The sequence below is a fragment of the Taurulus bubalis genome, assembly GCF_910589615.1.
Source record: "Taurulus bubalis genome assembly, chromosome: 12".
Lineage (NCBI taxonomy): Eukaryota > Metazoa > Chordata > Actinopteri > Perciformes > Cottidae > Taurulus > Taurulus bubalis.
This window is the reverse complement of record NC_136600.1, coordinates 22,661,566-22,679,025: the sequence shown is the minus strand read 5'-3', so window position 1 is coordinate 22,679,025 and position 17,460 is coordinate 22,661,566. Positions and strand designations below refer to the sequence as shown.

The window sequence follows — 17,460 nt, the reverse complement described above, 5'->3', positions numbered from 1 at the left end:
TGAGACGTTTTTGGCAGCCAATTGTTCACAAAGATATGGGTGAATTGTCGTGATTTATTTCAGTTCTTGGTTTAGTTTATGCATTTCAACGGGCTGTAAAGCCTCGGTTAGACTCCAAAACGGACACTTATAGCTGCGGAGACGCAGTAGTTCTGTTTGTCCGCTAGATCCATGCGCTCTACACATGCACAGAGGAATGCTACGCTAGCACTTGGCGGTACGCGTCCACACAGAGCCTATGCGATCACCCCTCTTCCTCACCTTTCTTTTCTCTCCCCCTATGTTCCCCTTAGTCTACGCATTGTCAACGCTAGTCACACCTTTTCATTCTCTCCCTCTTGCCTTTAGTGAGGGCGGGGTTTGGGTCGGACTCTGTTCAGCGACCCAGCCGCCTGCGGACCAACTCTGAGGATCATGGCTCCTTCAAGACCAAGGACCAATCCCCAAATAAGGACAAGGACAAGGCAGCGGGCAAAAAGTCCTCAGACTCTGGGGAGGAGGCCGACAAAGACTTTATTTTAATATGAGGAAGACAAATTCACAGTCTCACATGCTTTCCTTTTTAGAAAAGCAACTAAAGGGAGACTATAATCATTAATTGATATTTTTTCATTTATAATAGCGGTTGTACCTGTAGGTTCTGTCTGACCGCAAAGTACAAATCATCTTTGGTTTGCAGGACCTGCTGTAGTGTCATGCAATACACCGTTTCAGATTCAAGTGTGGTTGATGATATTAACACTCTGGGTAATATCCTCAGTAATGTTTTTAGTCACCTAGTAAACCAAACTGTTAAGTCTCCTCAGAGCTTCCTTCTCACAGACCGCCTTTTCTCCTTTTTTCATTCCGACTCTCTGCCGTCAGGTGAACATCTCACGTCTCTCAGAGAATAACCTTTTCAGGATTTGAGGAAACGGTTCCTGGGGTAATCAAGCATCTTCAGCCAATGAATACTGAATCGTGAATTCAGTTAGTAAAACACACAACAACAAATAAGATGCTTTCAGGAACCAGTAGACTTTTTGTGCAAAAGACACAGAGAGAGAGAGAGAGAGAGAGACTGTGAAACTATGAGTGTACATCAAAAAAAAATCTCTTTCTTTGACTAATAGCTCGTCTCCCAGGGACCAAACACATGTAACAATAGCATCAGGACCACTGTACTGTACTTGCAACCAGACCAGGACCCAATGGCATTTGTTTCCTTCAATATATTTGTATAGATTTTTCTATATATGCAAGTTACTTTTCTCCGGACTTCAGAGGTGACTGAATCCATTATGCAATTTATCTTCTTTTTTTTTCAGGAAAATACAGGTTCAGCTGAGAATCTCAGCCCACCATAAATCATAAACACACACTTGATGGAGCTCGCTTAGAGGAGACTACGTCCAACATCCTGAATGCTTGTTTGTCTCTGTGTGGGAGAGTTGGAGTCACCATATGAAGTGTTGCTTTGAGAGGACTGTGGTACACTGTAACTACCACTGATAACCAATCAATAAGGCTTCAGCACTGTTAACTAACACTGTTCTCTGTGTTTAGACACTGTGAAAAACCATGTACTGTATCTATGATACCTTTAAACTGCGGAAGTCTTTTTCTGCTGGTTACGGAGGAAAGGAGTATGTGTCTGTCATTAAAGAGCAGTACAGAATCCCATCATGAACCCCAAAAATATATAGCAGCTTTATGTCTAGCTGGAACTTGTCAAAACAAATGAGAATATTGATCAGTACCAAACTCTGAATTGCTTTTAAAACAGACTATTCCTCATTCATATTTACCTGGTGTGCCGATGGTCCATTGAAAGCAAAGAACTTACTCAAAAAGAGGGATGTTGTAATGTTTAGATAATCTGCTTAAAGGTATAACATGGAAACCACTGACATTTGCTATTTTGATCCAGATTTCGAACCTCTTCCTTCTCTTCTTTGTGTGGAAGCGGGACACTGAGGGAACTCCAGTCTTCAAACACTTCAGACTTGACCTTCAGGGATTTCAAATTCAGTTCACGTTCAATGTATTCTGTGCAAAAGACGAGTTCTGAACTTCAAACTATAAGGAGTTGGCATTTGTTAGGAAATGATTGAGAAAACAGTGCCTGAAGTGAAAGTACACAGAGGGACCTCGAGGCTATTCTGTGTGTAGCGTTACACAACAACAACGACACACTTTGGTCTCACTGGTCTTTTAACTGCATAAGATGTGCCCTTTTCACACTGCTACACAGTCAGCATCAAGATGCTTTAAATCACGTTTAAAATCCTTCATCATCATTAATTGGTTACAGTAAACTGATACCTCTATCTACAGATTCCACTCTCAGCGTTGGATTGTTTTCTTTGAATTATAATCATGCAGTTGTACTAATATTAGATAATGAGGTTGGGACAGACATTTAGCCTTTGCATTAAGTTATGCTGCATTCATCTCATATTGGGGTTACTGTAATTACCAGTTAACTTATAAATACCATCAACATCCAAGTTGTAATTATGACTGAGAACATTTTCCTGAAGGTTGTTCTTAAAAACAAACAAACATGGACGCCTCACGTCAATGCATCATTCAAGGAAAATAACCACAATTGGATGGATAGATTGCACATTGTTTAAACCCTTAACCAATCAACTTAGCAGTCATACAGAGTGATGACAGAAATGCTTATTCTATGTCCTAAACATTAAACCCCATAAATACCTGAACGTGACATCCAACTAATGCGCTGTTATACAAATTACATGTATCATTAAATTTAGTTGTGTGCCAAACTGTGCTCCAACATTAGTATGACAGTAATGCATTCCTGAACACCAGACCTCACTCTGTATGCCCAGTGTGAAAAGGGCACAACTTGTATTGTGTTACTGTTGCACCTTCTCCTATGACGTCTATGGATGTCTTTTTGTAGGATTCTGATGAGATTTCTTTGTCACTAATCATGGCTCGGAAATAACACTGTTCCTTCTGTATGTACTTAATCTAACGTCGGATGTCAACAACCGCTTCGATTTACTAAGTCCCAAAACTGAAAAATCACTTCTAGTTTGAACGGCGTTCCAGGACACTGAACAAAAATACCACTTTGCAATACGTTTAAAGCAAACACATGTGGCCGTGTGCTGGATTCACTTTGGATTTATTTTGGCCGTATCCTGATAAATCATATATGGACACCCTCTTCTCTCCGTTTTTTGTTTTCTGTTTGGGATTTCAGAAGCAGCTGGCTGTGTTTCTGTCGAGTTGTGCGAAAGACTGATGACACATTAGATTTCAATTCTGTTGGTGCACGGAGTGGAGAAAGTGAAAATAACCAGTAGCATTGAGTCTCGACTCCTTAGTCTCCATGTGTGTGACTGCATGATGTGGCTGTGAGTTGTACTGTATGTATATATGTGCTTTCATACATGTAGGAGTGTGCGTGTGTAGATATGAATGTGTAATATACGCACATGTAATATACACACTGTGACACATCCACACGCCTATGTGAACACAGCAAAACCCATATTGTTTTGGTACTAAGTACACTACTATATACTAGGGGTTTGTTTGTAACTTATTTGGAATAAAAAACAGTGGCCGGTGATGTCTTTTGATCCTTTGTTGTTTTTCCTCTTGTACATTGTGTTCATAAATGTAGAAATTAATTATTTGTATGTATTAATTTGTTATTACATGTAATCAATGTTACTTTCATCATGATTAAAAAAAAAAGGAAATGATGCAGAACAATGAACATTTTCCCTGAGCTGGAAAAATCAAATGGCATGTTTGCTCATTATCAGTCTTGATAGGTTATTGGTTCCATTTTGTCATGGATCAATACGATCCACTAAGTCATTCTGCTGGTGTTGGACATTTCTTCGTGCAAATATTAATATTGATTAAAATAATTTTACAGGCTTTAAAATCTCTGCATTGTCTTTCTTTGTAACTTTTGAATATCTGATTTGCAGTGTCACAATACAGCCACCAGATGGCAAATACAATGCAAAGGTAGAGACTCTGTCCCTTTCGCTCACACACACACAGACACACACAGACACACACACAGGAGGAGTGGTTTTGACTAAGTCAGAAAGAGCATATGTCAACCAAGCGGGCAACTGCACAGTGCAACATCACCTCAGTCCTTGTTTCTACGTTTTAAAGTTGACGGCTTTCTTTGCCTTCCTTCATTAAAATGGACAGTGCTTTTAATAACCTGGATGCAGCTGGTTTCCTGGAAATATGGCAACACTTCGATGCAGATGGTGAGGACAGATTCTATTTTTTCTCCAATCTACCTTAAGCAGAAAAAGTGCACCCTTATAAAATGTATCTTCTGTCGATACTAGACATTAGAGAGAAAAATACTTTATCTGTTATGACAAATTCTTTAATCCTGGTTGAAGGAAGTCATTGTGTCATTGTATGTGTGACATTTTTTATTTGACAGATAATGGCTACATTGAGGGCAAAGAGCTTGATGACTTTTTCCGTCACATGATGAAGAGACTGGGTCCACAGGTGAGTCAACTTTGTTTGGATTAATTCTTCCATAACTTGTGATGACAGCTGTTTAATATAGTTTATGTCAAGGACATCTGAGCAAGAACAAAGACACAAACTGCCACTACAATGTGTCAATCAACACTCACCTGCCACTATATTAGGTACATCTCCTTAACTGTAATGCAAATATGTAATAAGCCAATCACATGGCAGCGACTCTATGCATTTAGGCACGTAGACATGGTCAAGACAACCCGCCTCAAAGGTAGTTTAAGAGACTTTGAACATGGCATAGTTGGGCTGGTTTAAGTATTTCAGAAACTGCTGATCTAAGAATCATCCAAAAAAAAAGGAGAAATCATCCATTGATCAGCCTTTCTAAGGGCAAAAATGCCACATTGATAGCAGAGGTCAGAGGAAAATGGCCAATGCTGGTTTTAGCTGATAGAAATGCAACAGTAGTTCAACAATAACCAACTGAGAGATGCTATGAACAAACCGACGAGCGCATATGCACACAGTATATGCCAATGCTACTAATAATGAGTGTAAAGTAAATAATGTACATTAACATTTTCAAGATGAGATTGAAAGAAAGAGCAATGGCAAGGCAAGTTTATTTGTATAGCACATTTCAACAACAAGGCCATTCAAAGTGCTTCACATAAAACCATTAAAACATAATGCAGAGAAAACAGGATTTAAAACAGTTAAGAAAACATTAAAACAGTCAAAAAGCTCAATAAAAATGGAATAAAATTCATACAATTGTAAGACATTTTCTCCTGTTTCGGTGAATTATTAAATGGCAGACACCATATGTCGACATTGGATCTTGAATCGGCTTCTAGACAATACATTTGGTTTTGGACCCAGCACTTGTGATGTCTGCCGTGTGGGCAGCTGCACCTCTGCAGTTATCTGGATGGGCGGGGTGACTGTAACCATGTTAAACACAACACGATTAGGAGAGCTCTGGTCACTGTCAGAGCAAAGGTTCCTCCCCAAATTCAATGGAAAACCGAATGGACATACAACTATGAGCACATGTTCCAGTGTGTGTTTGCTTGTGTGACTGGACTCCCTCGGACACTAATGGGGTTGCACTAAAACAAACAGACCACAGACCACACGCCACTTTGTCTGTCCGATGTTTGCTTTCCAGCCTAAATGCCCCCAGGATAAGTGCTGCTGTCCATCTCTCATGGCACAGTCATTCTATTATATTCTAGTCAGCCATTGGTGACGATAACCACATGATGCCTTTCTATCTTTGAGTCTTTATTTCCTCTGGGGAAACATATCCAGCAATTAGGAATGTGTGTGTGATGCAGTGTACGTTCAGTATCAGTATCAGTAACAGCCTTAATGCATAGGTTTGTTATGCAGTGTGCATAGTGGCATTAGTGTACATTAAGTCAAATATTAATGTGTGCTTTAAGAACTTCTGCTTAGCAACAAGAGGTTACTGCCGCTCAACATGAAAATAGGAAGCTGATGCTGAAGAGCTTTCTTTAATGAGCGAGGATCCGGCACCTGCTAGTCTGCAGTCAGCGAGCTCTGCACTGCATGACATGATGATTCAGACTTCAGAATCACAGATCAACAGGTTTCTGTAGTTACAGTACAGCGATGGGGGTGTTTGCAAAGAAAAGCAGCATGATTGGCTTAGGAAACTTCAACGGCCAAAAACATTCTTGCCTTCAGTTCTGTTTGAGAAAGATTTGGTTTGCACAGGAAAAGGAAATGTGGTTCTTAACTTAGATAAGCATAAACATAACTCATCCAATTTAACCCGCTATAATCTTCTCATGTTCTTACTTCACATCCTGAAGTAAATGTAGTTTCATGAGTGACTGCTCGTTATCTATAGCACCGTGTTGATAAGGACGTTTATATAGATTGCATATATTTTATCGAGGTATTTGCAGGAAACACACACACACACACACACACAACACTGTATTATAAATGTCTCATCTTGGATGACGAGTCATAGAGGCAAAGCTTTGTGGTATGAAGAACCACACACATAGTTCTGTATCAGAACAATCGGGTAGATCAAGGGCGACATAAACGCTTCACAAACTACCAGCCGGAGTTTGAGAAAACGAACCTTGAGAAAGAAAATGGGCCATCAAAGAAGTATCCATGGTGACATTGCTTAAAATAACTGTGACTCAGAAAGTCCTTCATTTTCATGCTGTTCAGTGGTCAATGTAAAATGTCATGTTATCATCATCATTCCATTCATTTCTTTCTTAACAATGTCCTGTAGATACCGTCACATTTGACCCTTCATATGCTGCATCATTATGTCATGTGTCCAGTTTATTGATGGTTTTGGGGCAAGAAAATGAATTGCATGTCAACCTGTTGTGTCTCTTCAGGAAACCGCGACTGAGGAGAGAGTCCAGAAGCTGAAGCAAAGGTTTATGTCCGCCTATGATGTCACTGCTGATGGGAAACTACAGATTCAGGAAGTAATGTATACCATTTCTATATCTAAATTACTCTCTCATTCACTTGACAATTAGTTCATTCATACTTAAGCTTGGGTACTTTATAGTAAGTAAAGGTGAATCCGATCTATACAATTCTCCTTCATATTTATGGTCCATACAGAGTGACATATGAAATGAAGCACTTCAGTAATATCAAGCATCGCACTACACAAGTAAACTCCTTCATAACGCCCCCGTACTTTCTTTCTCTCGGTCACCATCTACACACACTGAGCGCCTTCTTACTCTAACTTCCTCTTTATTCTATTTTTCTAAATCGTCTTCCTCTTTACCGCCCCCCCCCCCCCCCCCCCTCTCTCTCTCACAGACTTATTGATTCTACTCATTGTGTTCTCCACTCTTACTTAAGGTGGCTTCTCAAAGGAATCTTTCATTTAATCAAACTCGACTGATAAGTCAAGAGGCTGCGGCTGTTTCCGAGAAATGTAAAGCCATCGCTTTCTCAGTCTCCACTCTGAGTAATTGATGCGGCTCTTGGCACAGCATCAGTACTTCATCATAGCAAAGAAGGGCTTTTTTTGCAATTGTGAAAAAGAAACATAAGCCAATCACTTAATGCTTTGCACCAAAAGACCTCAGATGTTTTTGGCTTTTACTCATAAAGCTGAAAATAAAATCGATACATGGCTTCCACTTGTCCTGATTTATGGTGGCAGGAGCAGTGTGGTCAAACCTCTTTGTAGCAACACACCCTGCCGACCAGACCTTTTCTTTCCCGATTGGATACCCGTGCTCTCTTTTTTTCCAAATTTAAAATCTGTGTATTTTGGAACTCATTGGGTCATTTGCATAATGTTATGGACAATTATGTGATTTAATGAATGTAGCTGATAGCAGAAACACAAATTGACAAAGAAACTGTACATTCATATATTGTACAGTGTTGTATTTTTGTGGGTTAGTTATATCTGGTCAGTACCCAAGCCAGTTAATTAGATCAGCATCAGACCAGGTACTGATCCAGCAGATCTTCTAAATCATCTGTAATGATATTTCCCCTTCTACTGTTGGCTCTGCTCTACGATTCTATAGCATTGATAAGGAAGTACGCGATAGTATCCTGTGTGATGGCTGCAGGAAATGCAGTTACTCCCCTAGTTCAGTATCATGTGATCCGTTAAGACACGGTGTTAACTTACGATCAGACAAGAACAATATGACGATATCTATTTGAATCTATAAACAGTAACCGACTCACTTCCCACTATTACTGCAGGGAAAGCTACTGTTCAACATACCGTGCATTTATATATACTTCATTGTGTTGATCCCATATTTAGAAGCCTTTTTTTTTTTACAACACAGTTGTTGTGAATCTGGCAGGGACTGTTATTTAATAAATTACACTTCAGTGGAAGGACGCTTGATGAAATGAGGCTTTCAACCTGTCCAGCATTTGACTGCCATCCATAGATTTATAGTCTGCACAGTAACATTCTACTGGCATGCAGTCTTCTTTCATTAGCAAGTACTGCAGTACTGTACAGCAGCTACTATGTATCGGCTACTTTGTACACCGTTCTGTTTACAAAGTACACTTGCACTTGTTGTATTTGTATATTGTTAAATAGATTTATTCAACAATATACTGACTTATTATTTATGCCAGCAACTGCCAACTGTTCTTTATTCATGCCAACTTCAATTTAAATCTCAACAGATAATGAATTAGCCTTATTCATATCATTGCTTTAGCTGAGACATGTCTGAAAACATCCAATAATGGTGCAACTTTTTTTGTGTCAATGTGCATTTCTTGTGCTCTTCTGGAGTTGGCGTCGCTATTGGTGCACTGCGGCTGTCTGTTGTACGACTTAGTGGACCGAATGGCCGCAGATTCATCTTGTACTGTAATTAGATTGATGATGGGGGCCAGTTTAATCTGCTAATGGAGGGCTGATACCATTAAAGAAGTTCTTACAAGAGAGGAGCAACATGAACTGGAGAGGAGCCAGGAGAAGCTCGTGTAGACAATAAAACATGCTGACACTCTCGTGTCCTTCGTTGCACGTACCCATGCGGATATGTTCACATATCTGCGGCTGAGACATCTGCTGCCACGGTATTACAAGTAAAGTGAAGGCACATTTATACATACAGTGTCCCGGTTTATCAGGATAATCCACAAACCTCACGGTCAATAGTTTTATTGGAGTAATTTCTGTAGAAAATGTATCTAATAAAAACTGTCCCCTGATCTGAACACAATTACAGACCAGATTAGACTGAATAGTTTGTATGTATGACTGCTGTAAACTTTCTGCTAGCAGTTACTCTCTCCTAGAATGAAATGGACACAACTTAATAAGATGAAATACCTCACACGGTGACATTAACCAATCACTGCTCTTTGCTCTGACCTCTGACCTGTTTTCCAGTTGGCCAATATGATCCTCCCCGAAGATGAGAACTTCCTGTTAATTTTCCGCAGAGAAGCTCCTCTGGACAACAGTGTTGACTTCATGAAGGTAAGGTCCCGACGTATACCAAACATTAAGAGATTTGACAAGACGAGACAAATACCAAAATAATGTTTCAAGTCACAAAAACTGGAAAGGTATCCTGATGAGTCAGTGGACTAACACATCCATGAAGTCAATCAATGTCAACACGTTTTCATGTATAAGGAGTAAAACCAGATTCTCCTGTTATTAAGCGTAGAGGCAACTATCTTGACTTGCAGCTCATGCAAAGTATGAGGAAGTCTTCCAACAACTTCAGGAGCATGAATTCTACCCGGACTGGAACCAGTGCAGAGTTTGACTATCAATGTGGTGGTGATAACACTCACTGCTGTGCTTGTTAACGTAGTAATAACATAGTAATTACAAGATGCTTTAAACCATTTGGATTATATCTTCTAATTCTGAACTTCGGTGTGATATTTCAAAAGTGAATTATAGTTCTCAGTGTGAATGTTGCATTATAAAAAACACAACCGAATATCACCACTATGATGACACTTTATATGGTATTGCATTATTTCCAACTAGTTCAAATTCACCCGTACACTTGCATGTAAACGTTTTGCCAATTTGCCCATTCCTCACCCTTTGCAGATATGGAAGAAGTACGATGTCGACTGCAGCGGCTACATATCAGCTCGGGAGCTCAAGGTAAGATCGTCAGCGTGAACACACAACAGAAGACCAGTTACACGTCTCTCTTTCTGCGCAAGAAAAACCTTCAACCTGATAGTCACATATCCATGCATTTGATTCTTTATTTGTCTGATTATGTATCAACTTTTGTTCTTAGGCTTTCCTGAAAGACTTGTTCCAAAAGCAAAAGCCTCACAAGGAAGTGTCGTCTGATAAGCTGGACGAGTACACAGACACAATGGTAGTAATACATCCGCTCCCACACACACAAACTGGCGTTCCAGGTCGATTCATTGGTCACTCTATGGTGCATTTACTGTATTGGCTGAGCATCTGTGGAAAGAGCAAGGATTTAATAATCAAATTCTGCAATTTTCATTGAAATGGAAAAAATCATGAAACACCTGTCCTCAAAATGTGTTTATTTTCACAAATAAAAGTTGTATAAATGTTATAAACATTTTGCACTCAGGTTTTCTGCTTAATTAAAATATTGCTCAGAGGATATTATCTCATCTATAATATCTAGCTTCAGATATCAAAATACGGTCCTGTCTCCCTGAGTTCGCTGTGTAGAAACCCAGAGTCTCAGAAAGCCTAGTCCTGCTATCCTATACGTTTAAATTTGGAAGAGATTGGCTCACGCTCAGCGTCAGACGGAATGATGAGTCGGCTCTAAAGAGTCACAGGTGATGTGAAGCAATAACCAGCCGCTCTTTTTCTGTTCCTCAGTCCATCTTCTTTTTTTGCAGATGAAAATCTTTGACAAAAACAAGGATGGCTGTTTGGACTTGAACGACTTGGCCAGGTACTTTTCAAAGAGCAGGAAGATTATATATTCGTAAAAGTCCCTGCAATGCTAAACTGTTATATAGTTATAAACGGTAGGCATAAAGGAGATATTTGATCACATTTTGCCAAATGCTAACATCTCCAAAAATGTAACATGTATAAGACATTTTAATGCTAGAATGCTTGATGGGTTATGTTTGAGCGTGCAGTGTGTAATGGGGGTTGAGAGACATGGCACCATGCATCTGGATAGCTAGCCAGGTCAAAAAAATATAAAAAATTGCACAAATATCGGGGATATCTTTTAAGAACATTACTCTCTTTGATAACTCGACTGCTCGTAAAATACATATTCTTTACTGGATTAGGATCTTGGCTTTGGAGGAGAATTTCCTGCTCCAGTTCCAAATGGATGTAAGTGTAATCTTTATTTCGCTCTTTCATATTTGACAGATGAAAACACAACACACAGTTATTTGTAATCTACTTCCTCTCCATCCGTATTGTCTTGGTTTATAAGAACTACTCTCTTTTTCCTCCTCAAGTCCTGCAGTAAAGAGGAGAGAAATAAAGACTTTGAGAAGATCTTTGACCATTACGATGTTGTAAGTACAAGAACTCGCTGTGTGGGACACAGGTGATGACTTCTATTGCATACTAGCATGTGCTGAAGGAAACTAATAATCGCATGGGCAAAGCAGCCCGATAACAGGTATCACTCTCTTATTAAAGGACAGTCCTCCTGCAGAGCACAAGGGAAGTCAATTGGTATTCTTGATGGCAGCTTTCCAGCCGAGGCCGGGATCACCTCCACTAAACAGTTCACTCTGAAATTTGCATGTGTGTGGCCGTTCAGAAGAGGACAGCAACAGTGAATACAACCAGCTCCATTACTTCTAAAATGAAACATAATGAAATAAAGCACCCATCAGCTTGTCAAGTCACTCGCTGGAATGATGAGTTAACTCTCTCAGGCTCATACACACTAGGAGTCACTGATAAGCTTCCCCTATTCTGTAGAAATCATTGTTATGCCCTTGCCTGGGTTGTCTTTGTCAAGAAGTGCATGTACTAGGCCTAATGGCTTGTGTGAAAGCTTTTTATTCAACGTGTAGTTGCGTTAATGTTCAGAGAAGCTGTGTGAGAAGAAACCGCGATCAAGATAAAATGTGTGTATAACTGCAGCGAGGAAGAGGTTCAGAGGAATTAGTACAAATACATTCAATGTGAGCGGCTACATGACTCAGGGTGCTTACTATAGCTGCTGTGCATGAAAGAGAACCAAAGGTATACGCCCAGAACAGATCGACTACTGGATGACTGAATAATGTGAGTGGGATGTGAATGAGATGAAGGAATCTGCACTCCTCTTTTCTGTCTCTTTCTTTCCGGGTCAGAGTAAGACGGGAGCGCTGGAGGGTCCTGAGGTGGACGGCTTTGTCAAAGACATGATGGGGCTGGTCAGGGTAAGACATGATGCTGCTGTTTTCTGTGAATATATATGTATATATAGATGAATCAAGAAAATGATCAGCAAAATAACCAATAATGGAAGTAAGTCTTAGATGCAGCCCTACAATTTTCTCTATAACTACATTAAATCCAAATATTTGTAACTGAAACTTTATGAACTTGATAGAAAAATGTACTCGACACCTTGAGGTAAAATCATTAATCAGGACATTTATTCTTTGCAAAGAGGAGCAGAGTCAGAAACACAACATGATATGTCAATTATCCAGCGAATCCTGGACTGCTCAAAAGAATAAGCGAAGGGCTACCTTTTTAAATATCAATAGACAGAAGGACACATGGTGTCTTCATATCTCCATCATGAGTCATTGCATGTCTTTCGCTAGATTGGCTTGTCAGGGCCAAAGTCACAAGACATAGCTTTCTTAAACTAGAGACATACTGATATTTCAGTCTCCTGTCTCTATCAGCATGGTCAGCCAAGGATGTGTAAGCATGGAAATGGATGTGAGAGTTCAATCAGAAGTCACTGGCTTTATACTAATACAACTAACTAATGAAACCGTACTGGTGATTCTGAAGGTAACATGAAATACAGTATTAATCAATAGTAAAAACATGGCGTTGATCACTAGATATGAGTGTGATGTCTCTCCACTCTCCCTCTCTCCGCGGTCGCCTGCAGCCCAACCTCACGAGCCCTGAGCTGGACAAGCTGAGAGGCATTCTGCTGCGGCACTGTGACGTCAACAAGGACGGAAAGATCCAGAGGAACGAGCTGTCTCTGTGTTTGGGACTCAAACCCAAGCACAGTTAGGAGAGCGGTATTATTATGGGATGGCATCGTGAAAAACAACATTATAGAACATTGTGTTTTACTCCAGGTCAGTCTAATTACTGCCTGATTTAAGGTTGATATTCATAAAGAAAAAAAACACAATTTGATACTGTGGAATGACAATTCAATTATAGATTATGGACTTACAACAATTATTGTGCATGTTGTAGAATTTTTTTTTTAAAGAATGAGATGTGAATGTCTTTTTGGTTCAAATGACTGCGCTGTAAGATTTGTGGTATATGAATCAATTTGTTAGTAAGTAAACAGGTTTTTGCAAACGTGTAACGTTTTTCATTGTAATATTATTATTTGTTTGGCTATTACTGACTTTGAGTCATCTGCATGTTTCTGAATGAAGTACAGTATGTTGTTGTAATTTTATTATAATGCATTGCAGAGGAAATAAAGAGATGAGCATATTGATTCAGATGTTTTCTTCATTTTTGCTATATTCTGACAGCACATACAAATGAAACGTACATTAATTAGATGTATAATGTAGCATATAATCACAGAGTTGAATAGATTGGCCCCATTGTCGCCGATACTCGATCCAGCAGTATCGGTCGATATCCGATATCGGTGAATCACAAAATATGATAGAAATATACATAAAACAGAAGATAGTGTTGGTCTTATTTCTAAAATCCTCATTTTACATAAAGAAATCTGTTAAATAAGCCTTGTTTAAGTGTGTTGACAAGCTGTTGTATTATCAAAAGGCAGAAATGCTGTAACAGAATAATTATGGAAATGAATCTCTTCATGCAATGATTCATTAATTAACACATTCATGCTGAAAATACCACAAAACATTGATGAGTCACCAGCAGTGCAAGAGTATTCTTTGTGTAAGGGACCGTATAATACAATTAAATACAATACATGTTCGGACTTTGCTGACTGGAAATGACAAATTATGAATCCAAAGAACTTAACTTCAACATCTCATGAAGAAACACAAGTTTCAGGTCATGCAGCCTTGATGTTCTCATGTAAACATCTGTGGAGATGCAGAGGTTAACCTCACAGTTTCATCCCCACCAGGTAACTGTCAGTCAGGTCATGCAACACTTCTCCTGTGGGATGCAGCAAGCTGACGGGGCGAGTCTGTGTTTGTTAAGTCGAAGCCAGAGATCGAACACCGGCTTGGTTAAATAGATGGAAACCTTTCCGGCCGCTAAAAGGACGCTAATGATGCGGACCTAAAAGCTTTACTCCGTCCTCACCGAGCTGCAGTGTACGGTTTGATGTCTGTCTCTGTCTGTGTGTGTGTTCTCGTTAAACAAAGACACAACTGCAAACAAGAGGAGACTTTAGATAGTGTGTTTATGAACAGTAGATAGGTACACTTGTGTAAGTGTTTGCGTGTGTGTATTGTACTTTATAGTGAAGGGCTGATGATTGTGTGTATTTGTGTGGGCAGAGCAGCTGCTACACAGCTGCTGCAAAACAAACAGTTTCCCATTTCGGCTGAAAGCCTATCTCCCCAGTCCTCGTTACCACTGGAAGTGTAGCGGTTATTGTGGTGCAGTTTCAATTGGACAATATCGGATCAATTATCAAAGTAGAGCACTCTAATGAGGGCGTAATCAATAATGTGGTTCCTTTCAATTGAAAAAATGATACTTATTTATATTGTCAAAAAGTGGAAGCAAGATGGGATGAGCTGGTTTATTTTATATTTTCTGTTGAATTAAGCTCCAACTTGCATTTCCTTGTGTCCGTTGTTATTGTTTCCTGATTGTCAGCCTACCAAGATGATATCTTAAACCACAGGAAGTGGATTTTTTATCCCTGTTCAAGTAATGTCCGGTCTACAAAATTGTTTCCATTCATTCAGGAGTGATGTGGCCCTTATTGAACTGTGGCATCACAGTCAACCAGCCCTAAACCTGCATTGCTCCGAGCTCCTAAACAGGTTATCAGGCAATTAGGTGGGACTAAATCCTGAAGTAATGATTTAATAAGTGGTGTTTTATTTCCATCACAATAACACGTGCTTCACCTGGGGCTTTACAGCCAACAGGAAGGTGGAAGCTGCAGTCACACTAAAGGTCAGACTGTACAACCTTTTGTTAAGGACTCAATGTGCATCAGTTTAACCTCTAATCTACTTCGTGCTCTCCAATCTGTTTGCACTGTGGCCTGATTTAAAGTCATAAGCTTGAAAAACATATGCAGCATAAAGAGATAAATTGTGCTTCCTGTTATGATGAATTTGAGCAAAACCCCTTCCTTACAGAGCGTCATTGAAGGGTAATATTGCGTTATGCTGCCATCTAGTGGTCAGACTGAGGCATTGCACTCATTGAACCATTCGTATGGAAAGATTACAAACTATCTAAAGCATGTTTTCTTGCAGTAGTTAAAATAAAGAATCAACGGTGGTGCTCTGAAATGAACAGGAAGTTGAAGATGTTAACTTGACCTGTAATTAAAATATGTCTGTCTTCACCTCAGAGTGGATCGGTTCACTTGCATCCCCACAAGATGGTGCTGTTCCTCATAATAATGAGTTGCCCTGACAACCCACCACTAAATGATTCATGATTCTAAGAAGAACCACTTTTCTCCTCATCTTAAAACAGAACATCTGTGACCACATCTCATCTGTAATGACCAGGCTCAGCCTTTATGTAAACGGCTTACAGACATTATGAAAAGATAGCTGGCAGCATGAAGCTGGTATGTGTATGTCTCAACAATAAGTTGTTAAAATGTATAAAGGCCAAGGCAAACCACTGACCCCGGGTCTTTTCTTCAGCTTCTTTTCTTCTCTGGCTCCACAGCATTCTCACTAAGTAAACAACAAATAAGAAAGGTGTTGTAAATTGTAACCCTTAAGTCTCCCTCTGCCCTTCTTTAAGGTTGCATTTCTGTCCGACTCCTAGGTGAAACCTAACATTCCCATTCCCAAAATGCCAGCGCTAAATGCAGTTCACGGGACCTGTAAGCTAAATTGTAAACAAAATCCACAATGTATGGATCTGCCAGGTCACTGGTTTCCACGGTTTCAGCCGAGCACCTAAACGACCTTTACAACTGAAGGTCAGTCAGAGCAAAAATATATATTTTGGCGAAAGAACTCATTAAGATTTGTGCAAGAAATTCTCAATTATCTTTTATCCTGAATCAAGTGAAAATGACAGACCGGATGTAGACAGAAAGGTTTTGAGTGGGTCCACAGAAAATCTTCCAAAAACTGACACTGAATTTTTAAGATCTTTTATTATTTTCTTTTTTTTAATTGCCTCAAATTCACTTTTCTCATTGTGGATTGTAAAATGATTGAGGCAGTCGTCAGTGGATAACTGATAAATTAGGAGACATTATGAGAAACATATACTGCATGTTTCAAATAGTATGTAGCAGCAAATAATTAATACAAAAATACAATACTCACTTTTAAACTAAAAGTAACTGAGAAGCCAAATCTTGCACAATGAAAAATTGTACAGTCTGCTCCAAGCAAGGAGCAACATCTGGAGCGAGTGAGGTCTCAGGCTGCTAATTCCTTTGTCCCAGTATATTTCCCAGTATGTCACAGCCCTTCAACACTTTACAGTGTGTAAACTGAGTAAAAGGGACCTATATTTAGATTGGTGTAAATAACGTCTCTTCACTTGCGTCACTTTCTATACAAATTGGCCTCTGCAGTGGCAAACACTGCAGATTAACAGCCATTTGCCCAAAACAGAGCTCGTGAAAATGTGACATTATGAAAGCTGGGTTAAGTTATTTAAAATAAGTTGTGTTTACTTAAATTAAGCATTAGCGACACATTTTAAATATGTATTTCAGGCCAAGTCAAACTCAGTGATCATTGCTAATCTTAATATAAACATTATCTTAACGTCCAAAAGTCCAACACTCAAGCTGAGATGTGATCCTTCTTCCAGGATGAAATATTGGTAATTCATCGTTCCAGTCAGACCTCCCTGGGTTCGCTCTGTTTTCGGAGCTCTCTGTGCACCGCTAAAAATAATACCCTGTGAAAATGGGGCCATGAATTTCAATATGTGTGTTTTGTTTTTGTAAGAGATCTCCCCACCAAGTGGCAGCCATGAGCTCAGTTTGTTCAACCAAGAAGAAGTTCAAACAAACATCGCTGTCCCTCAATGGCTGCAAACTGTGACAAACACTGTGAGCGCTCAGCAGGGAGTCCTGTCAGAGAGGCTGAGAGACAGGCAGAGAGTCGGCCCTCCATCTGACTTATATGTCTCCC

General features: G+C 39.6%; 2 protein-coding genes across 2 annotated transcripts in view; both read left to right on the top strand.

Annotated features, from left to right (window-relative positions):
• Positions 1-527, top strand: part of LOC306744459 (F-actin-uncapping protein LRRC16A-like) — a gene marked incomplete at both ends in the record, with an annotated part of 57,796 nt that extends 57,269 nt beyond the window's left edge. Inside the window, one exon of the mRNA XM_079227106.1 lies at positions 349-527. Coding sequence (XP_079083232.1) covers positions 349-527 — 179 coding nt within the window. The remainder of the gene's footprint in view (positions 1-348) is intronic.
• Positions 528-4,138: 3,611 nt separating this feature from the next.
• LOC306745387 (secretagogin-like) lies at positions 4,139-13,649 on the top strand. Its single transcript, XM_079228169.1, has 11 exons — positions 4,139-4,259; positions 4,445-4,515; positions 6,891-6,983; positions 9,404-9,493; positions 10,085-10,141; positions 10,284-10,367; positions 10,879-10,934; positions 11,287-11,332; positions 11,464-11,523; positions 12,316-12,384; positions 13,077-13,649. Exons 1-11 carry the CDS (start codon positions 4,190-4,192, stop codon positions 13,206-13,208), a joined length of 828 nt encoding a protein of 275 aa, XP_079084295.1. The 5' UTR covers positions 4,139-4,189; the 3' UTR covers positions 13,209-13,649.
• The last annotated feature ends 3,811 nt before the right edge of the window (positions 13,650-17,460 follow it).

Excerpts from the sequence above, each read along its gene's own strand:
- LOC306745387 (XM_079228169.1), top strand. The coding sequence starts at position 4,190 with ATGGACAGTGCTTTTAATAACCTGGATGCAGCTGGTTTCCTGGAAATA. Across the intron at positions 11,333-11,463 it reads TGCTCCAGTTCCAAATGGAT|TCCTGCAGTAAAGAGGAGAG; the intron begins GTAAGTGTAATC and ends TTCCTCCTCAAG. Across the intron at positions 12,385-13,076 it reads ACATGATGGGGCTGGTCAGG|CCCAACCTCACGAGCCCTGA; the intron begins GTAAGACATGAT and ends GGTCGCCTGCAG.